Source organism: Athene cunicularia (assembly GCF_003259725.1).
Source record: "Athene cunicularia isolate RWA chromosome 3 unlocalized genomic scaffold, athCun1 chr3_part1, whole genome shotgun sequence".
In the NCBI taxonomy this organism is placed as follows: domain Eukaryota; kingdom Metazoa; phylum Chordata; class Aves; order Strigiformes; family Strigidae; genus Athene; species Athene cunicularia.
The window spans coordinates 98,895,904-98,919,706 of NW_020799097.1; the positions used below are offsets into that span (position 1 = coordinate 98,895,904).

General features: G+C 42.0%; 1 protein-coding gene across 1 annotated transcript; it reads right to left on the minus strand.

The window, feature by feature from the left end:
* Positions 1-1,139: 1,139 nt before the first annotated feature.
* On the minus strand, positions 1,140-23,493 carry PKDCC (protein kinase domain containing, cytoplasmic). Its single transcript, XM_026844054.1, has 6 exons — positions 23,043-23,493; positions 19,712-19,983; positions 16,198-16,277; positions 15,251-15,358; positions 5,268-5,441; positions 1,140-2,398 (listed from the first exon to the last, which is right to left on the minus strand). Exons 1-6 carry the CDS (start codon positions 23,178-23,180, stop codon positions 2,313-2,315), a joined length of 858 nt encoding a protein of 285 aa, XP_026699855.1. The 5' UTR covers positions 23,181-23,493; the 3' UTR covers positions 1,140-2,312.
* Positions 23,494-23,803: the final 310 nt, after the last annotated feature.

The window sequence follows — 23,803 nt, forward strand, 5'->3', positions numbered from 1 at the left end:
TTCTGCCCATAAATTCAGACTTCTACCAGTGCTTATTACAGCCATTAAATCCACTTATTGTAGCATCACGCCTCTCTATTAAGATTTTAATCAGCCTTTCCACTGGAAAGCCTTACTCTCAAAGAGTTATAAAACTGCTTGTATAAAGTTGATTACCACTGAAATTCAGAATCCAGCTTCTTGGCTTACAGCTACGTTTCTTTCTTGTTTACTTGATCTCTGTTTGCAAAAGCTGATGTAAATTGGTTTGGCAAGTTTGTTTAATTCCAGGGATAAACAATTCCTGACTTAAGAGGCATTTTTTTTCCAGTGCACAGAAAGTGATGGAATTAAATTATACTAAGTTACCCGACTACAAGATTAAAAAATTACCCTGGATATCTTTCTTTTTCTTTTAAATGTTGATATTTTTTACCTAGAAATGCAGCTAATTTAACCATTCATGTTGTTTTTAAACACCGAGTATTTTTGGAACAGTGCACAGTGCTTAATGGGAAGGTAATCACAGGAGGTTGAAGACTTTAAAAATACATAGCAGCACCTCAGTGCCAACAACCCATATCACTTCAATGAACTGTGCAGTATGTGTTGGCATGATTTATGTAGCAATTTTAAAAGAATCTGTAGTGTTTGTTTATTACCACATCATGATTGATGGGTTCCTAAGTGCACGGCGACACAATCAGCTGAGCTATTACAGTTGGGAGTTTGATAATTTGTGAGTTACAGCCATTACAGCATGTCATTTCAATCAATTGCCAGAAGTTGTTAGGGTATCGGTGACCTCAGAGAAACCGCGCTGAGACAAGGCCTGCTGCTGACAGTGTCACTGTCAGACCACTTCTCCCCTTGCATGGTCACACTGCTGGCCAGCTTCCCTGGCTCTCCCACTCTCCCATTCCCTGACCCTCCTTGGTAAGGAAAATACACCCCCTGCTTCAGGACAGGCAGCCACATAGACAAAGACACCATGTACCCCAGAAACACAACCTTCACTGGGAGCCACTGGAACAACCTCAGCTCCTTCCTGGAAAACGTATCCCAGGCTTAAGTTTACATACAATACCTTATCTCTAAGTCTTCACTAGATTTAGGCATTTATTTACAACACACACACAAAAAAAGAGTATGAAAGAAACTGTATTTATCTTTTATTGTTTGGGTTTTTTTACAAAAATAAACAATTTGAGAAACAAAAGCACATTTTTTTTTCCTGACTGTACAAACTACAAAACAGTATGACATTGGTCACTTTATCATTTACTTTATTGCTTTCACTGAAAGCAAATTCTCTAGACACACCATGCCTGTAAGACGCATTTTGTATAGAATTAAGGCTAGCATTCATTTGACATTATTAAGGTCATTTACTTCATTCATTCTAAGAATTAGCAAGCGGTGCCTTAGAAAAACAAGGATTTGATCATAAAAAATACTAATAACTGCAAGATAGTCATTAAACTAGTACTGTTCCACCAGCTGGATTGCTTTGCCAGTCTGTCAAAGATGTGGCTTCCTGAACAATTCAAACTCAATTCAACAAAAGTCTTAAGCACAGGCTTAATTGTAAGCATATGCTTAGGCCTATCCCTATTCAGCAAAGCACTTGGCACTTGGGTCCAAGTCCCTACCCTTTCAGTGGGACTATTCATATGCTTATGTGATTTGCTAGACCTACAGAATGATTTGCTCCTTTAAATTAAAAATAAAATTCTATGATAACATTGGAAGCAAAAATGAAAATTAGCTACAGTCTTGCGACTCTAAACATAACCAATTCCTTCCTTTTGACAAATACGCTGGCACTGCATATTTGATAGCTTTAACACAAATGCTGATTGTCTTCAGTAACGTTTGCTATTCAGCTTACAAACTGATATGCTTCAGTTGCTCTGTTGTGATTGTACATGCCCATCTAAATATCAGCATGGAGGATACAGACTTCCCATAGAAATGATCAACTTTCATCCCTGCACACACATGTATAGGTCAGAAACATTATGCTAACCTTGGTTAGAAAAGCCAGAGCTGCCAGCTGATTTATAACCAAAATTAATACCCTAACAGTGTATCATATCTTGTATTTTGCTTTGTTCTAAAAAAAATATCACATTTTCAAAATGTTGTTTTATTGCACATTCATCCTGGTCATGCAGGTTATTTCTTTAAAGTTTTGTTTGGCACTCTATAGATTAGAATGAGTAATAGTGCAATTATCTCTCCGGCCACAGCCTCCTTCTACCTACCAGCTGCCTATATTTGTACACAAACAGCTCTTGTCACTCACACGTCAGAATGAGCCACTTTAGGTGTCAGTCTGTCACCTTCACATATGTTATCTTGTCAGGATCAGGCATGATATGATTTGAGGCCATCTTGAAGAAGACAAGTTGCCGACCTGCACCGAATAGGAAAAGGGGGGGGGGGGGGGGGGGGGGGAGGGGAAAAAAAAATTAGAAGTGATGAGCAAAAGGTTGCCTACCTTAAAATATTGACATTTCATCTTCTTCTTCAACCTATGCATTCTTCAGGCAACTCAAGACTGAACTGTATCTTAATGTCAACTGGTATAAACCTGAAATGCTTTTGTCTAAATTGACACTGAATCTGCCCTGGTTTCAGTACATTTATCTAATTATGGTCAAGATATGGCTGTGCACAGCTAATACAGTAAATGAAGGAAAGGTCTGAAGTCACAAATTTCACATGATCTTTAAAAAAGTATTTGAAGACTGTCCCACTGATAAAAACAGGCTTGAGTTCAGGGCTTAAATGAAGGACATTAATTTGATTGTACAGGAGCAGAATCATCTTTGCATGCCTGAATTTTTGCAAAACTATCAGTGCGATGTATGTTAAACACAACTTTTTCTGAAATAGTTCTTGCTCGTTGCTTTGTAGCTCTGGGTTTTAAACAAGCTGGAACGAGGTTTCAATTCCTCATACAAAAAGCACCAGCTAGGGCTAACAGCCTGGGTAGTGTAAGGCACGTGCCATATACACATCCGAGGCCAGTGGAGCCTGGATTTGGTAGGGTTTCCCTCACCAGCTTTCATGGGAGCCATAGCACAGTTCTTGTATCTCCCCATCCTTACTGACCTGGCATCTTATCCACATCCCTGCCTCTTGCTGAGTACCTGCTATCACACAGACCTTGTCTTTCCTTGCAGCAGAGGCCACCAAAGATCCTTCCCACATCTGATTAACCTCTGCCTTCACTTTCTCTAAACTTTAAAAAATTAACTGCTATTTACTCCCAGCCTGCCTCTGTAGGGGGCTCCCATAACACTATTTTCTTAAAAAGTATCATATGGCAAACAGGATGCCTCAAGTACTGAGCAAATTTCCATGCTGTGGGTTTCAGGGACTCAAATGCTCATGCATCAGAAATGACACAGTAAAGGGAGTCATAAATAAGACTAGAACCATTGCTACTACATGTCATTTGCTTTTAATATTGTAACCTGAGACAGGAGCTGCTCTAAATTTCCTATGAATTTCCCTGTGCTATAATAATTCCTTTTTTAGTATATTAATTAACTTCAATAGTCTGACTACAGATAGTCTGACACGATGGCCTAGTAGTCACAGGTTAGTCACAGGCAAGGTTAATACAATTTTTTGTTTTCTAGGTTCCATGAAAGTCTCTGTTCACACCTTCCAGAAGCACAAAAAAGACAGAGAGCCACAGCAGTACACTGCCTAAAACACTCTGAAACATATGAACTGTCTGTAGTTTCTACTTGTTTGTGATGCTTTCAGAGCTGAGGACCTGGCTAGCCATTTATGTAAGCCTGGCTGTGGTGTGTATTTATGTTGCTCAACTAAGCACAACTAAAGCACCCAACTGCACACAAGGTAGATTTTGACTTTAAGGTTAAGACTTGTTGTGATCACAGGTGTACAGACAGAAAGCTGAGCCTCCAAGACCAAATAACTTGCCATGCTGAAGTCTGTGGCAGTGCAAGGACTCCGATCAGCTTTCCCAAGGCGTGACTAGCATCAGCCAGCCTTCCTCTCAAAGACAGGAGCAGAAAATGGCACTCGCAGGCACGGGAGCAGCCCCACGCATGGGGAGACAACACACAGCAGTCACAAGATGGGAAAGGGCACGTGTCCACAACCAGCCACCATAGAAGAAAAACTCAGCCTGACTCCAGTGGGGGTTTTATCTCTGGGGAAGACTACGAAATGACGCAGACTTGGTCCACTGCTCTTAAAGGCACAAATGTTTCTTTCTTCTTTACACTTCAGGGGCTGCAGCATGCTCAGGGGAACACTGCTGGCTGAGCTGTCGGGTCCAGCCGCAGGGCCATGCAGCTCTCCTGGGCACACAGGGAAGGGGGGCAGGGTTGTGAGCCAGCTGGGGCATTTGGCTCTTTGAACCCCTCAGCCACTCCAGAGATGCAACTACCAGAGATCTGGAGCAGAGACTTGTAACATTTTTGTTTCTCAGATTGCTCTGGTGTTGCTTGAAAGTCTGGTGCAGAAGCAGCAAGCCAGGGCCAATTCTCTGCTTGATATCAATCGGCACCGACTGCCTGCCTTCAGGGGAACCTCACTGGGACTGCCAGGTCCACAGGCCTTTTGGAAAATGTATTTCTCTTTTCAACGAGTGTATTCTTTTAGACAAGAAAATGAGTTGTGGTAGCAAATGGGATTTTCCCCTGGAGCTACTTCTATTTCTACTTCTCCTTCTACATCTACCTGGTTTTAAACCCTCCCTTCTCGCTGTCCTTTAGCCAAAGCTCTACTGCTAGAAGCACAGTGCTCCCACCAGCAGCAGGGCATCTCTGACACCAGTCGGGAAGTCCCAGCATAGGAGAACCTGTTTCGTTTTGTGTCAAACTGCAACAACCATATGGCTTGGAAAGATTTATTTAAATCCAGATGTTGGACCATGTCCTGCACATTTAACTGCGGAAACAGGTCACTGGCTTTTGCTGTTGTTTCTGCTGCTGTGTTTTAAAATAAAAAGTTTCGGATCCCGTAGCTTGGAGACCTATGGTCCATATGCTGTAGCCCCCTGACATCAGCTCCTCTGAGCCTGTCCGCAGGTTCCTGCTCCCCTGGCAAGCTGGCAAAGGGAAGCCTCATCAAAACCAAAACTTCCTCAGCTGGAGCTTCAGAAACTATCCCACCTCTAGCTGTTGCTGGTGGCTCCCACAGCACATCACAGCACACTCCCCAAACTGTATTAAAACACTTAAAGCAGCCAGAATACATGACTCTGCTGCTGCTTCTGCTCTGCAGCATCCACGACCTACCTGTCCAAGTTGTCTCATTAGTTAGGACGAAAGCTTTGCACTGGGAATAGCTGTCACAGATCTCAATGGCTTCATTGACGTCAAACACGGAGAGAAGACAGCCCTTATGATGGTAAGACGGCCAGCATCTGTAGTTCTCATCGGGAATGAAAGCTTCAGGCACCCGTCTGTACTCTGCAAATAACCAGAGCAAAGGAATTGTTTTGAATGCTCCAGTAAACTGCCTGTTTTTAACAGGCAAGGTTTATTATAACAACTTAGGAGCAGGTTATATGATGGAAAAGGTTACAGCCTAGACTGTACCAGCCCTGATTTACTCCCAAATGTGTTTATAGCTCTGCACCTTACTTTTCCTTTCCTCCTTTCTTCTTCTCACCTTTTTTTTCCAGAAAGCGTCTGTAAATAAACAGTCTGTGCACAAAACCCTTTCCCCTTCCCCACTGCGTAGGCGAGGCTTTGGTTTTATTAGGAGTTTTACAGGAAGAATGTCCCATTGAATAAACAGCATCCACTTGAATGAACTGACTCACTGTCCTAGTTCTTAACAGTGAGCGGGATTGTCGGGGTGAGACCCGACCAGGCGTTCCCAGCCCTCCCTCCCCCTCAGAAGAGCATGCTATTTTCCTCCAGCTCCTTTAGAGATGGAAGAAAAGACAGGCTTTTAATTAAGCAAACTTTTTTTGCTTCCTCAGATTAGCACAAAAGGGGAGTCGCTTGATGGGCCTCCGAAGAGAAGAAAAAAAAAAAAGTAGCGGGAGCATGTCAGCACGGTCCTCGCCCAGCGCCTCCGCGCTGCCCTGCCGATTACTCCTCTCCCTTGGCTGCCGTTCAGTCTCACTTGCCTTTATGAGCTGCCTCTTGTTCTCTGTTCACAGCTCCTCTCACTTTCCCAGCCGCTGACAGGGGGTTCTCTAATGAATGCATCAGCAAATTCGACTAATCATTTATAAACATTTCTATTTAGCATCCAGACACACAAATTGATGGTTCCCCCCGTCTCTCCCTGCCACATCCTTTTCAAAAAAATAAATAACATTCTATATTTCTTCTAATTGTATCTATTATGGAAACCAGACCTGCCGGCCCTGACTCACAGCCTATTCTTAAGTCACTTTGGTTCAGACATTTTCTGCCTGACATTGCAGATTCAGCCTGCTAATATTTCAGGCAGCACATTGTATGAACACGAAATCAGGGGTGAGTGGGTCTACTACTCTAAACTGCCAGTATTTCAACTGGGAAAAGAAGTACACACCCACAAGTGCTCATTCACACCACACAGTCTGAAATAGTGGGAAACGAATGCAGTAAATGCATTTTTCTTTAAGCTTGGCTCATTAAAAACATCATAAGAAACATTCACAAACAAGAGGCAAAATCAGAGCTGATCATGTCCCACTTAAAAGCAAAAAAGTTTTCATGAATTCAGAAAATGCAGACTCACTTAGACAAAGAAAAAAAAAAAACCAAACAAAAAGACAGTTTTACATTTCAAATGGTCATGTCTCCATTAAAAATACATATGTATTTTTCTGAAGAAAAGTCACAGCATCAATCAAACTGCTACTGGCTGGATTTTTTTTTTTAATTTCTGTATAAACTGTAGAGCGTAACAACAGCTGAATGTAACTGAACAATATTCTCTTATCTATATTATACTTCACAGACAAGGTCAGTAAAATGGCATGTGCAAATGGAATGCAAAAAAATTAATTCACCATTTTCAGCATCATATACAACTATCTGTATCAGCATGCATGCCATGTCGACTGGATATAAAATGTGACTATTCATAACTTTGATGGCTACAGAAGCGCCACCTAATACTGCACTGTGTCAAAGCCCACGCCACAAAGGACGTTCACAGAATGATGTCACTTGCTGCAGCACAAGAAGATGAGGCATCTGCCTGATTCTCCACGTCAGCAGGGAGCATGTCCCAACCCTTCGTTGTGTGCTCTCGGAGCCTGCAGGGCTCCAGGCCAGGCCCGAGAAGGAGCTGCAGCATCCCTCAGTATGCCATCAGGGCACCAAGCTGAGCAGACTCAACGTCACATAGTGTATTTTTCTCCACGCGAGGCAGAAGCCCATCTGGAAGGCCCTTGATTTGAATTATTGTTCAATTTTTAAACTCTTCTGTGGACATATATGCCTTTTAATATGCCTATAGTAGCACCTTCCTTCTCAGCACTGTTCCCAGTACAGCTGTCAAGGGTTAGGCTCTCAGCTGACATAAACAAATTTCAAATGAGCAGCAGTGATTTATGTGACCTCAGGCTATGTGAGAGGTAGGAGATAAAGTTCTCCCTCTCCACTGACTTTTTCCAAGGTGACTGAGACTGGTAAATCATTTGGGCAGCTCAGACACATTTACGGATGGAGTTGGGTCAGCAGTAACTGTAACGGTGAGGCTTGTGGGTGCAAGAGAGGATGGAAACCTTCACGCCAGTACTTAGGGTGGTCTCATTGTGCAGCAAAGCTCTGTGGCTGTCCTCACCCTCCTTGCTGCTCCCTGCCAGCTCCTACACAAGGGAAGCCACCACCACCTGTAATGACTCATGGGAATAGGGTAGTGTGACAGGTACACAGCAATATGACTTACATACAAAGAGCATTTTCCTTGGCTGGGAGATCCCCAAGCACCAGACAGGTGAAAATACAGCCACTGGAGTCTAAGTAAAAGCACAGAGTCACACAGGCTGCACAAAGGCAGCTTCTGGCAGCTCCCCCAAACTGTCACAGATCGCTCAATACTTGCTGTTTGGGGATTGGAGCGTCCTGCCTACGCTGCCTGTGAGGGGGGAGCGGGATGCAGTGAAGGGGAAGCAGGAAGGCAGCCCCTCTCCCTGTTTGCGTGGCAGGCAGCAGGGGTGGCTGCATGGGAGTGCTCGCCCCCAGGAGCATCCCAATAGGAAGGTGGCCACAAGAAGCAGAGAGCAGGACACATGATGGCCCCACACCCTGGCTCATGCTCCCAAACCAGCCAGGTATTCCCACCACCCCAGGAAGCCAACATGGGATCTCCTGTTAAACTATTACAGTCAGAACTGATCAGAAACTCACTGCAACACCAACCAAGTGCTGGTCTGAGGAAACCACACTTCTCTCCAAAACTCAAGTTTATCTTGAGCAGAGCAAGATAGCTGCCTTACTCGTCCACATGATGAAGGCAAATATCCCTGGAATCTCTTGTTTACACAGCAACAAATTAGGGAGCTGACCCCTTAGCCCTTATTTGTAGAAGCTGTGAAGACATGCACTCCTCTCACGTGAACTAGAAGGATGCTCCTCAAGGATGCCCCTCTATCAAGATGTGCCCTGGCAGTGACATTAGCCCCAGCCCACAAGAGAGCTGGGCTTCCCCTACACCTTTAAATGATCATCTTGATCACTACAGTTCAGTTACTCCATTAAGCAATACTCCACTGGTTTAAAGAGAGCTCCAGCTCAGGTTTTCGCTCTGCCAAGACCTGAAACTTGCTTAAATGGAGTCCGTGGAATTTGAAGGCTCACAGCAGTAAATCACATCATAAAAAGGTCAAAGTTCTGGTCAATTTCCAGACTAATGGTGTTTAAAACCAATAAATACTTGCCTAATACTATAAATGCAGCCATAAATTTACACTTTTGCATACATACACATAGCTTGACACAGAGTACATAAAGTCTATCAAGGTAATGGCAAGGAATAGATCAGAGAAATGCAAGACACTCCTACTAGTATCACAATGGAAAAATAATCTTTTTCTCCATCTATTGGTTTTGCAAGGATTGAAGCAAATAAATGCAATGCAGTAAACTTGATCTTGATGTCACTTACAACAGATTTACTCCAGCTTAACATAGGGGAGCTGATTACCTGCTCACAGTTATACAAATAAACCCTATTAGGAAACAGTTTTCCTGCCCTGTAAACATTCTGAAACTTCAAAATAACTTGCTATGCTCAAACTGGGCAATCCTCAAAAGTTTTGAGATATTTTTAATAGTTTTAAAATATTTTTACAAGTTTGCTCTGGTCAATCAAAACACGCTGTTTCCATCAGGCCAAAGTCTTCTCAGAAGTTTCTTACAGTGCTAGCCAGCCCCCACAACGGCCACAGTGATCTTCAAACTCCGCACCTTCTTGTGACTGGTAAGAGAGGCATCTTTAAAAGCAATCGGCAGCATCACTGACCAGTGCAACAGCTATAAATGAAAGCCACTGCTTTGAAATCTTATTCTAAATTTTTTCCATCAAAAATCACCTGTGTTGTCCCAAAGCCGACTACAATCCATAAACATACTCATTTACACTGTACTAGACTGAATCATATAAATAACTCCACAAGTATATAATAAACTATGTGAAACCGCCTGTGGTTTCCCCCTTTTAGCTTATTTGAGTCACCCTGAATCTGACTTTAATCAGTCCTAATGACCATTTACTTCAGCCACAGCAGCCAGATTGCATTTTTACTACCAACTACAGCTACTCATTGGAAATTTGCCCAGTTCTCTTTTCTAGTTATCACCTGCCAATACACCGTGGGTCAATGACACAGACACAGTAATGTTCATCGTTGAGAGAGAAATCATGCTGCTCCTTTTCCTCCCTCCTCTTTACCTCCACTCTCAAGAGAAACATTGGCAGTCGCCTCTGGATTTGCTTTTAATTGCTTTGCTTACAAGTAAGCAGAAAGAGCCTAATCCTGCCAATCTCAGCAAAAGGTGGTATTGAGCAGTGTTTTGCTCTACAGACAGTCCCCACCGATTGCCAGGGAGCTTATGGAGAATATAATCGGATCCTAAATAGACAATAATAGACTTATGTTTTTAGTATGCTTCATTTTATGCTGAAATTTTCTTCATGCTTCAATACCTCACATTTAAACATGCTTCTGACAATGAGCCTTGCAAAGCCGTATGTGCAGTTGCGCTACAGAAAGCTATTTTTTGGTATGTCTGAGAAAATGACATGCTAGGCGTATCCCGCGTGTCTCTGCTTTCAATCATTTCTGACGAATCCCAACTGTTTGGAAGGACAGACAGGCCTGGCAGGACACGGGTTTGCCGTCAGACCAGGAGATAGCCCTGCTTCTCTGGTGAGTATTTCAGTCCTTTGGCTCTTTCCCGCATGCAGGCTGGAAGCAAAGTAAGACTTGCCGCTTTTTATATGCTTCTATTGTGCTTACAGTAGAGCCATATTTAAATCGGTATGCAGGCTGTCACCGAAACACAAATAAATAAGGAGAAGAACGACATGTTCCCTTACATTTTATTCCCATTAACATGACCCAGCTGGAGTGTTTTTTCTGCCTCGTGCCCCACGTCCCAGGGCCACTCACCAGGCCGTAGAATTGCTCTGCACCCATGGCCACTTCTGTGGTGCACACCAATTCACTGAAGGCAATGAGCCCAAATCAGTGCCACAGATGCCTGTAAGCTGCATCTGGCCCACTCGCTCATGAGAACAATGATGCTGATGAGACAAAAGATGTCTAGGGACACATGTGTGGGGTATTTAGGCTTAAAGACAGATGCCTATAGGACTTGTAAAAGACAGTCAGTGACTTCTTTAATGTTCTTCAAAGGAGCTGAGGATCAAACCCACCAGCAAAAAGCATTGTGCTGTATATTGCCAAGTCAGACCTGTAGAAGTTTAGTAACAGCAGAACACGTTGCTCAGTGAATATATGAATATATATGGTTTACACGACAGTGGAGACACGTTTGAGCAACCACCAACTAACTGGTCAGTATCCAGCTATACAGCCCCACCGTATTTCCAGTGCTGTATGGGTGCAAAGCAACCTGCTCCTCTATCCCTCTGTGTGATGGGACTGCCCAGCTGCTGCTGTGAAAGCCCTCTGTGCAAGGCAGGGCGTACAGGGAGCCTTTCTGCCCATGTTCGCAACCCTGTGCACCTCTCCCCCTCAGCTGGCCACCAAACAGCCTGAACGTCCCTGGGAAAGAAACACAGAACACACGAGTGACAGGTAAAGCAGAAATCTGGGCTGCAAGGACCAGGCTGCAGTATATTCCTGCAAGTGCCTTCAGCAGCATACTTTTATCCTTCACACTGTGGACTGACATAGGGTAACACAAACTGCCTCAAACAATATTCCAGCAACCTTGCAAAATTTCTCTTTGCATATACGCATGTGCATGAACACCACCCCCCACCACCACCCTGGTTGCAATAATTCTTGGGTGGATTTACAATTTCCTAAGCAGGTTGCTATAGTGATCCTGCAGAATATTTTTTTCAAAACACTGTTGTACTGTAAATGTTTACATACAGCATAATCCTGCCAAATTGTCTTAAGACAAAGGAAAAACACAAAGTGTCTTTGCTTTATGTCCAGCCTTGCAGCTTTTTTAGCACTGCGAATGTACTTTCAACTAACAACAGCAGCTAATTATGCCTTTCTGTGGCCTTGCACACCCTCAGGCCTAATAATGGGTCATCTATTAGCTTTAATGAATAACAAAGCTATCCGATTTACTAGTGTTAGCTGATTTCACGCATTTCTGAGTAAATTCTGAGTTAACTGAAGGGCTGGGGCTTAGCTCAAGGGCCAGACACCCAGTTGGTACAAATCACTGTCACTTGATTAAAGTAATAAAAATGTTGATACTGGGGCAGGACTTTATGATGAACATCAGTAGATTTTTTTTATAGTCCTCTTAATCTGGATAATTAATGGAACGATTTAATCATTTTTAGATAACGTATGTCAGAAGAAATACTTGGTTCCTGTTTAATTCACATTCTTCTGGATTCCAGCAAGAGAGACCAACAGTCAATGGAATATAAAAGTATTTGTTCATGGTGGCGTTTTAAACACTGTAATGTTCCTATATCAACATTAACAGTAGTGTGATTTATGATTACAGAACACATACATAGCTATCAAATGTCTCCCGCGCCTCTACTCTGTTTCTAAGATACTAAAGCAAAGTCCAGAGCATAATATAATTTACAGCACTATAAAATCTTTTACAACTGAAGCACAGTGAAAGCTTAATATCCAAGACCTTCTGTAATATGACTATGTCATCTTGTTAAATTTTATTCACAGGAATACTAGGGTTGACAAGAACTTTCTTCATGTCACTTCCCTACTGATTACCAATATCACCTTTCTGCACACTTCATGGTGCTCATAGGATGAGGTCTTCCTTTCAAAAACATAGGTCCAAATAGATAACAGACTGTCTCCTCAAAATTTATGTTTCAGTTATGGCCTTAGATAACTTGTCCAAGATGATGATCACTTCTTCCCTAGTATGAATTTACAATGCTCTCTCCAAGACAATGGATAATTCAAAGCATTTAGACTTAAGACATATTTTGAAGACTGTTACCTGAACCTTCTGTGGTTTCCTTTCCCAAAAAAAGAAAAGCCAAAATCTTGTCATTCTTAGATCTGGATTCTCTTCTAGTTCTGCTTTTAGGATTTCAGAACAGATCACACACCAGAAAGGCCTTATTTCGTCACAACCCTTTAGATGTCAGAGGAGACTGGCATAGTTAATTCTTGTCATTTCTACTGTTTGAGAGAGCAAAAGTCCTGGGAGCCAAGTCACCTTGTGAGATTTCCATCATCTGGAGTTGATGACAACCTGTGCCTGCCCAATCTCGGCACACTACCCTATGAACACAAAGCCCTGATTAACTCTGATCCAGACTGAGAACCAAACCATCATCTCTAGTTTTGTCTTAACCTAGCACTCTCCTTGAACTTTCATTATGCTGTAGGGCAAGGGAGAAAAGATTTAAAAAAATCTCATAGTCTTAAAAATGTTTCTTTGTTTTCAGAGAGTAACAAAGTGTCCTCCTAGACCCCAAACAGGGCCAAAGCAACATCTCAGCTGACTTGGATCAGCTTGGGAAAGTATCAAGCTTTGCCTTTTCACCCTTCTCTCCCCATCTCCTACCCACCAAGAGTTATACAAAATATTTGTCTGCTCAGCTGTTCAGCCCTGATTTCAGAGGTCAGGACACCAGCTCAGATGGGAACATCCTGGCAGCAGAAGAGGTTGATCACTTAGACACGAGTCCCACTTGGGCACCACTGTCACTGTCTCTTGCAACTTCACTGTACCACAGAGGTACTTCCCATTCCACAATCTCTGGTTAATTTCTAATTAATACTTTCTAATTCCATAAACTCTGGACTGAGAATATTAAAAATTAATTCTAGCATGTTATTACCAGACAGATACCAGTTGAGGAAGGAATATTCAGAATAAAAGTAATATGAATGGGTAGGCAGGCAGATTTGCAGACTCACAATATGACTTCTTCATACTTTTCTGGCAAGGAAAGGGAGCCTGAAAACATAAATAAATTACAGCACCTTTTCTGTTGCATTGGTTGAGAACTTTTTCCTATCAAGTAATTCAATATCACACTCATGGTCCTTAATGTAGACTGGCAAAACATGTTACACAAAGCATCTACAGATTTTCAACATCTTTGTTCATGCTGTAGAGTGCTTAAGTTCACAAGCACTGTCCTACAAATAAAAAGGGCTCCTTGCACCGGAAGGGTGTTACTAACCATGAACATGGGTAGTGGATTATGCGTTGTATTATCCATAACTCTACGGAATTAAACTAACACAAAAATGAGTAATTATTACAGTAGCCAAATATACATGGAGCTCTGCTCCATATTAGTAGAAACCTGCACTGTTACATTCACTACCACTGTCCTAAGCTTCCCTCCCTGAGATTCTTTATAAACATGACAACCCTCTAAAATACAAAACTTCATCTTGTCCTGATATGGCAGTTAAATCTGGAATCAACCAGCATCACAGAAAAACTTCAGCCCTCCTGGCACTTCTTCAACAAAGGACGTGTTTGTACTATTGACTGTACTGCTGAATATAATTTTGCTGTGTTGACAGGCATCACTCAGCACAGATTATGATGAAAATCTGAAAATTAGAAAGTTAAATGAACACCTGCAACAATTTTCCTGCCAATTTTACAACAAAATAAATATTGAATTATTCTGATAAGTGGGTCAAATTCATCCCTGGTGTCATGGCCCTTTGAGGTTAACAGCACTACGACGGGAATGAATTTGGCTCCCCTGTCTCTTTCACAGAGCAAATGCTTCACTGAACTTTCAAACGCCCTGTGCCAACATTCATCTTCATTTAGAACCCATCTTTCCCTCTTTACTGAGCTTTTGCAGCAAAGCCATAATTTTCCTATCAACTTGCAGTCAATTATGTTGACAGTTTGACATGAATACTGTACATACACAAAAATAATTTGCAAAACAGCTTTTTCAATTGTTAGACTTAACAGTTATTTCCATCATACATAATCTTCTTTAACATGTATAATTCCACCAACTATCCTTCCGGGAAGAATGTGCATCCCTCCGTATCATAGCTGCTTAAATAACATTTTTACATACCTGTGGTGCTCCAGAGGTTTTATGAAAAAGATACTATTATGCAGCTTCATTTTCATCCTTTTTTTTTTTTTTTTCCTGTTTTATTCTATTGCTAGCAGACAGCTCAGGGACACCTTATTTTTCTTTTGCAAAGCAAGCAAAAATTTTATTCTTTCAATTTAGAAGTGCTTATGTAGCAAGAAATAAGTCCCGGGAAATCCAGAGAGGGCTACAGTGTCTTGATTAGATTGTCCGCAACTCATGTTTGGGGACATTCTGATACTCCAACAGCAGAGAAGTGTGTAGATGTGATGAAAAACATTTTCTGCAAATCTGCTACAGAGAGCAATGCTCCATTGGATTTCCTTATCCCTATTATAGCCTGCTCACACCTATGGATGTGCAACTACCTCATTTAGTGAGGAGGGATTCAGAAGGCTCCCAGGAAGGAAAAAGCAGATAACAGATAATCACATATATGATTTCAAGGGCCACTGTACCCAGTTTTTTGTATGTTTGCCATTTCAAACCTCAAAATAAAAACAGAATCTCTGATTTTAAGTTTTGAGAAAGACCACTTTACCAGCTTTCGGCATCCGGGTTGTGTTCTGTAGGTACTCTCCACTCTTATAGAGATTCAAAACTCTCTCTAGCTGAGCAGCTGTCTCATCTATTCCCCAATGAAGTTCTCCTTTAAAAGCACAGGAAAAGAATGAGTTAGATGAGGAGCACATGACAAAACAAGGTTGCGTTCAAATAAAGCCATAAGCATCAGAGCCCAGCGGCGCCCTGCTCTACAATGGTGTTGTGATGTGGACATGACGTCCATGAGTTGCTACAAATTGGGTTTCATATCTGCCATGAGCCAGGCATGTCAAAGGCTGGTTGGTCCATCTGGCAACCCCTGGCAGAAAACACTGCAGTGAGCTCCCCACGAGGGACAAACTTTAGCCAATATAGGGAACTCCAAAGGCTTTGCTTGTTACTCAGCTGTAGCCCAGCACTCGTTGTTGAATACACACAGTACAAGGTATAAAACTCCTAGAACAACGCACCAAAACCCCTCAAATCATATTTACAGGCATACGCAACTACTCTTATCCCAAAGGCCCTGCCTTGGTAATTAGTAAAGAACCATGATAATGTCACTTGCCTCTGACTTCTGAGGTATTAAGCACCACTGGTACCATTGGCAGTGGGGAAGTATTCTATTTTTATTATTAAAATTTACCCTGCCAAAGGCAGAGCCTCCAGATCCTACAAGGAAGTGCATCCTGATGCAGTTCACTGCAGTGCTGAGGTACTAGGAGGAAGTAAATATGTCTGTGAAGCCTAGATAAAAATCTCAAAATGGGATTTCTCTGGTATATGAGGCAATTTGCCTTCTCTGTATTGTGGAAAATTTGTCCTGGATAGAAACACAATCTGGTTCTATTGCAGTGAACATAAAAGCAGCATCATCCTCATCCCAGACACAACAGTGACACTGAAAAAGGAAATAATTGGAATTACCATGTTTATTGCAATTACCTGTTGCATTGACTATCTTATCCAGCAATGGTCTCAGTGAGGATGGAGCACTGTGTGGAAGTAGATAAGTAAAAAAGAACCTGCAATGGAAAAGTAACCCATATTGAAAAATTTAAAAAAGAATTTACAAATGTCTGGTAACTACTGAACAACATAACGAGTAAAATTCCTATTGCTTATAAACCACTGACCCATTCAGGAAATATAATGATATTCTATAGTCAAATAAATACATAGCTGAGACTAGTCACACAGCTGTCTGGCATACCTAGACCATGCTGTTATATACAAGGCTGCCTTGTAACTACATGTAAATGTTCCATTAATACAGAAATTTGCTGTGAAGCCCTATGGATTGTGACTATTTGCAAAGTTGTCTGTACTTCAACAAACTAAAAGGATGCCATCAACGCTTGGGGTTTTTTTCAAAGCTTGAAAGTGCATAAATCAAATTTCTGCTAATTTCAAATAATTTACTATTATTTTATTTTCTACAGTTTTCTTAGACTTTCAATTGAATTGCCAGGAGAAAGCCGCCTTCTATTGTTTTAATGCCACTGCAATTCAGAATGCCTTCCCTGTTCTCATCATTTATCTAAATTCAAGATGCATTAATGTAGATATGTCACTGATGGGTGTATATTCTCCATTTTAACATTTTCAATTACAAAAGAAAAGATCAATATGCCTTTACCATCACTTTAAGTACACTTAATTTTCATACTGTTCCTTTAAATTTCTATTACTCCGCCAATATTATAACCTATTGAAAACTCAGGGTCATAGCAACCTAAGATGGAGATGGACAGTTCAGGATCTGACAACACAAAGAGAACTATCAGACATAAATATTAGGTAATGAGCAGAACAGGAACACAATTGGGAAATTGCCCTGCTTTACATACATCTAACCTGCAAAGCAAAGTAAATGCTTTTTTATAAACAGAGACCACATGGTCAAACATAAACCTCCAGGGACTCATGCTCAGGAGGGAGACTAGCAGACGTCTTACATAAGCACAAATTAAAAAATTACGTTACTGATAGCAAAACTTGATCAGACACATGTATTATTGGGCTGGCGTATTCTGCTTACACAATGAATATTTCCCTGAAATTGTAACTCCCTTTTTCATCCCTTACAAAAACAGTATTTATGATTTTCCTAAGCAAGATTATCCCCAGATAGGTTTTCTTAGCAATGAGTATGAAACAGCTAGTATAAATACATACAAAAGTCTGAAGAGCGGCATCACATTTGTAATAAATAATATGTCTGGTAAATTTTACCTCATCTTTTTTTTGCTTTGAGATTATCTACAAAGCAGAGTCTGATTGATTGTGAATAGTTCTCTGCAAAAATTCAGTAGCTAAATTTACTTTGCTAAATGATGGATGGATGAGAGTCATAGACATTACTGGTTTTGCATGGCTATAGGAATAGATGACTTGTTTTAATGCAAACACCCACATGTGAAATTCTGACATATAGAGACACTGGCCTCTGCACAGCTTAATTGCAGGAACATTTGCTGTTCATTGATTCCAGGGCCAGTGGCATGCCTTGTGATCTGCATTAACACACATTGTCAGATCCTTTTACATTTGTTCCTACAGCCTTTTTTTTCTTTCTTTTTTCTTTTTGAGAACTATCTGATCTCAATTTAAGAATTGTCAATGATGGAGAATTCATCTCAGCCATTGGTTAATAGTTCAAAATATTAATTATTCTTGCTTTTAAAACTGTCTGGTGCTTTGAAAATTGTTCCTCCAAACATTTGGAGGAAAACCCATAGAGACACATTTGTGACAGAAGTCAAATGAAAGACAAGATGTGTCAGTTCTCGTAGAGTTTTTTTCCAAAATGTTTTCTCTCATTTAATTATTTTCCTCATAAACAAGCCAGCTAGATAGGCTAATTATGCTTTCAAGGCTAGGGCCTGCTACATTTTAAAATTACAAGGGGTTTATGCATCGTTTGACATATTGTTGCTTTTAACTTCTAAACAGCACCAGCAACCCTCTACTGAGAGCGATCTCTACTCCTACACAGTGCACCCACAAAAATAGGAAATTTAGTAGCCTACCCTTAATGAAGTGAAGATTTAGCCTTCCAAGACAAGTGCACAGAGTTTGTTGCGAAAGCCCTACCTAGCATGGGTGGTCGCAGCCTACTGTAGCATGAACCAGCCGTTGAACAAAAACTCACTGTCTCTATCGAATTAAGCAAAAGCAGGGTCTGAAAGCACTGAGGCACTGTGCATGTGCTACACACTGTTGCATGGTTCCAAGGCAATATTAAGAACTGTAATAGAAAAAGATTGCTTCCTTCAGTGAGACCAGCAACCTGCCGCAAGCCCACCACACCGCAGACATATCCCCACTTATGACCAAGATGGATGAGTGCCTATTAAAGGTTTCTTAGCCAGACAAGTAAAATGGTTTTAACCAAAAGCTAGCAAGCTAAGCAAGATCTTTAAGCCAAGCAAATGGAAACGGAAAATTTTGCAGGACACACAAAGCTGCACTGCACAACTGCAGATGGCTGTCATGCGGTGCAGCCCATTTCAGTGTGGTCAGCTAATGCAACACATATGCTGGTGAGCGCCCTGGGACCAAAGCAGAAGACTCTCTTTGGAGCAGCCTCTCCTCGCTGTGGTCTGGCAGGCAGTGAATGGCATGATACTTGAAAGGGAAGTCTAAGAAATAAGCACACCATTATGGCATTGCTTTGAGATCCTCCATCCTCCTATCTGGATCAGACAAGGCAGCCGCCTGCCCCAGCAGCACCCATCAGCCGAAGCACCGGTGGCAGGAGGAGCACGGCACTGAGTATCAGCTACTGGCTCCCCAGAAAGCAGTGACACAGCTCCCCCAGCATCCCACACAGCCCTTGGAGGGGAGTGATGGCTGACAAGGGAGAGCTGACACCACAAACACAAAGCCATCGCCCAGAAGGACTCCACTGTAAATTTGAAGAAACCATTAAAATCAAATTTGGAAGATGAACGTGTCTGTTATAATTGGGACCTGTTATAACCCTACCATGGCAGGCTCTGGTGAGGCAGGGAGCATCGAGATGCAGCGCAGGATGAGAGTTGAGCTCTAACGACGTCCAAAGCCAGCCTTTTGCTCAGCTGGTGGTGAAAAACATGAGATGACCCCTCTTAACTCACACCAAAGAAGAGCTGCCTGAATCACCACAGAGCTAATGGGCCCACATCTCCACAGGCACCTCTGTTTCACTACTGTGAAACTCTGCTTGTGTGAAGAATTCAGTGGGATTAAGCCGATGTAAAATTAGACCGAGTGGTGAATCACACGCAAAGCATGCAAAACATTTCCAAAGTTATAAATGCTGTTATTTTCACAAATGAAATAATTATTCATAGTTACACTTACTCTTGGGTAACGGTTCTGAGACAATACATGCTCATTGATGTGAGCAACTATAAAGGATGCTGGAGATTTTTTGCCCACTTTCAATTCTCTTTTACCTTACTTGACCATGTACCTGTAGGCATTGTAGAGATTCCTCTTTTCATTCATACTCTGACACCGTCCCTCAACCGAACAGGGCAGAGTGAAGTTCCTCGCAGGGAATTCCATGAAGCAGTCACTGTTACTGGTGCAAGAGCTCTCCTCAATGCTGGCATCGTCCAGATCCGTCACCTTCAGTTCCCCATCCACAATCACAAACTGCCGAGGGCGAAAATCCAGTAATGTCACAGAGCCAAGCGGAGAGTGAGCCAAATAATGCAGAAGCCGCACTAAGCTGAGACATATCTGAAATGCAAAAATGCAGGTACCTTGCATTATTTTCTCAGCACAAAGTATATAAATGAAACCACTTTAGCTGAAGATATGTTCATAAATACATGACTTAATGTGTTATAACTTATTCTTAAAACTGAATCTTGCAACTAAGGTATTTTTCATAGGATTAACATAGTTGATTGCAAAACCCTTAGAGACTTGAAACAAAAATAAGCTTCTTTACCAGTGCTTTCCCACACTATTCTTGAAGAAAAGCTCATTGCTGCTATTCTTGCTTTTAATAGAAATAAAAGCATTAAGTTTTAATAACACATTACGCACAGGCCTTGAACATGCAGCCTGATTCTGCTCTTTTACAAACTCCAGGTCTGGAAGCTCTGGCCCAACTGCTCTGCACCCACGTCTGGAGCTCCAACAGCAGACAGTGTCTGTATTGCCTCTGTACTGATCCCACCTTTTGACTGCTTTTATAATTTTTTTTTCTCCACTGGTTCCTCTTACATTTGCCTTTTTCCAGGGAAGAAAGAAGCAAATTCCCAGAAAGAGGAGCTCCACAGCTCCTCGGTAACTCTTTGCTGTGCCTCAGGGTAAGTGTATATGTCCTCCTGCCTTGGCGGACCTTCATGTGGCACTTGGAGGCTGGGGTAGGAGCTCTGTGCTGACGCTTCACTTTTCAATTGCAGGTTAGAAACTTGAGTAACTATTACTAGACAGCAAAATCGATGAATGTTGAACTCAGACCCCTTACCAGAGTACTGTTTTCAATTTGTGCATTCCTTTAGAGTCCACTATGTAATATATTAATGTAAATGTAGCATTAATATGAACACAGTTAAAAACTGGAATTTTTATTCTATGTATTAAATTAATAACAGGTCTTACTCAGTCTAGCGAGGTTTTTATTGTTTATACATAATCTTTGTTTTCTGTTAAAATACAGTGTTAAGGGCACGTGCATTGAAGTACTCAAATCCAGACTCAGTCTCGGGGCATAAATGGTATACTCAGGGAAGAACCTAAGTGCGTCCTTCATAAGAAAGCTGAGCATGTCTGAAGTTATCCCTCACAGACCCTTCGCCTGTGGGACATCAGGACTACCTTGCACTTCTATAATCATTTCCTTTCTTGACCAAACTCGAACATACCCTACTTAAAGGATACTACAGTTCACATGGAGGTGCCTGTAGTATCAGAACACAGACTCAGTTATGGGATGCCAGACTTGACCACCCTTCCTCCCTCTGGAAGGACACGGGATTCATGTATGTTCCATCCCACAATATGCTGTATATAAAAGGCATATCCTGCCCAAACTAACCTATAGTACACGTATCTTCAATTGCCAATCAACCCAGAATTTAGCTTGAATAAAAACATAGGCTGTCATCTGAAATCATCGCCTTTTCTCAAATGCCAACAAGCCCCTGCTCCTGTGCTGGAAAATTCTGTGACAAGCCCAGTGGGCTGCTGTCCTCTGGGCCTGCTGTCAGGCTAGGACTGCAAATGTCCCTGGACAACAAGCTTTAAGCACAGAGATGAAGGCTCTGCTCAGGATCCCACACCTCTGCTGAGCACAGTGGTGCTGATCCGGGGAGCAAGCTTACTGCCAAGTCCCTCAACACAAGGAAATTATTATTTGTAGGAATAAGACCACATATTTACACATCTGATTTCAGGACTGGACCACAAACAAGTCTCATTTATCAAGAAGATATGGTTTTACTTCCTCCTTCTCAGTGTTAGTTACATCCTAGACAAGCTGATAAGCACGACATTATCTAAGACCTCATTACAGCAGTCACAGGAATGTTTCATCAGTAATTCCACCTCTGTAAATCAGCTCAGCACCTTCATCCAATTCTTCTTCATCTCCCCTTGCAACTTCTCACTCAGAAATATCCATGCTGGAAGGAAACTTCCCTGTTTATTACCCATAATCTCATATATCTCTTGGTCATTTACTTTGTATGTAGTTGCCATCACAGTCTGTTATTTGCATTGCCTGGATGAAACGTGCTGAAGACAGGTCCTGTATTTTGGGAGCTGTGATGAGTACCCTTCTACTGCTTATTAAGACTGTACTTCTTTCAGGAAAAGGGAGCTGAAGCTTAGCAGCAGGAACATACTTGCTCCATCTATATTAGTAAAATAAACGCTGCCAAGGAACATTCCTGGGCACAGAAACTTAATCCCACACGCACACTTGCTAGCATGGTCTCTGGCCCGAGTCTGACCGAGGCCAAGGCTGTTCTCCTGCACAGTCCCCAGACACAATCCAGAAGGCAGCACGGCCCAGCAATCATTTCCAGTGGGCATCCTGCGTGCAGCCTCCCACTTTCAGAGCGTGCAAGAATTCAATAGCACAGATGTGGGCTGCAACTTGCTGGTGCAACTCTGAGATCAGTCAGGCACACTTGTAATTTTCTGGTACAGATGTAGCTATGTAATCCAAAGTGGTTTAGATGAACACTGCTGCTGCCTTGCAATGTCTTAGGGAGTTAACCTCAGCCAGCGACACATCCTAATATACACTGAGTGATACAGCGCTGTCTTGATCAAAGCATTGCTGCAGTCTGGCTTCATTTTGGACAAATTAAGTGTGACCTTGGTAAATTGCCAATGCCGTGGTCAACCCAGGTTTGAGATTGGTGTACATTTAGTAACAGATGAACAGAGCAGGAAGCAGTAGAAAACAATTCTAAAACAAACCTATGATAAGGATCAGGAAAGAAACCTAACATCCTTCTGTTATTTAAATCCCAGTTGCAGAGCACAATGCTCAACATCAAAAAACCTGGGCCTCAAGCTTCAACAAGTAAGAAATATTTGAAGATATCATGTAAAAAGCATATAACCAGCTACAGTGATAGATAAAATAGCACAGTATTGTAAACACCTGCAGAAAGGGAGTGCTAAATGTTGTTTCTGTACCAAGGTGTAATCATACGCAAAGCAAATGTTTAATAAATGCGAATCGCACTGCATAGTACATAACCCCTGGTTCATGCTTGATGTTATTTTGTATTCATCTCTCTCTTAGAAGTCCTTTTAAAACAGTTGTTACTCACTCGAAATCTGTCTTCCCAGGAAGTTTGTAAAAGCTGAATCATCTCTAAAGGCGATCCTAGTTCAGTGATGGTCGTCAGTGTGTCTGGGATGTCATTGCTATCTTGGTAGCAATAGCCATAGAGCTGAAAAAAAATCATGACCAGGCAATATCAGTGTAATATATCTCAGCATGCTTTTACATTTCTCTGTGGATGAGGTGCAAAGAATTTCTTATAAGGCTCTGAGCTCTACACTTCGTATGTCACTTTTGTGTCCTCTCATTTGAGGAACACTCCCTTGAAACTCCCAGATTAGCTAGCAGAGTCTCTTGTGGGCATCATACAGCACAAGGCCAGTGAGATGCCCCCTGCATAGCCCTCTGTACAGGATCTTACCTCAATTAACGTTGTATTGGGTTTGGATGGCAAGGTTTTGGTAGTGGGGTGGCTACAGGGGTGGCTTCTGTGAGAAGCGGCTGGAAGCTTCCTCCATGTCTGACAGAGCCAATGCCAGCTGGCTCCAAGACAGACCCACTGCTGGCCAAGGCTGAGCCCATCAGCAATGGAATAACATTTTTAAGAAGGGGAGAAAAAAAACCTGTACAACACCAGCAGCAGTCAGAAGAGAGGAGTGAGAACATGTGAGAGAAACTGCTCCCAGTTTCATGAAGAACCGTAGCCACGGAAAGGACTCAGGTTGAAGAAGTTCATGGAATTAACTGTCTCCCATGGGAGGGAAGGGAAGAGTGTGAGGAGTCCTCCCCCTGAGAAGGAAGGAGCGG

Bases quoted from the DNA above. Each gene is read 5' to 3' on its own strand.
- PKDCC (XM_026844054.1), bottom strand. From the start codon at position 23,180: ATGATTTTTTTTCAGCTCTATGGCTATTGCTACCAAGATAGCAATGAC. The intron at 15,359-16,197 runs GTAATTGCAATA...GTGCTTTTAAAG, and splicing joins TAAGATAGTCAATGCAACAG to GAGAACTTCATTGGGGAATA. The intron at 2,399-5,267 runs GTAGGTCGTGGA...TATTCGGTGCAG, and splicing joins TAATGAGACAACTTGGACAG to GTCGGCAACTTGTCTTCTTC.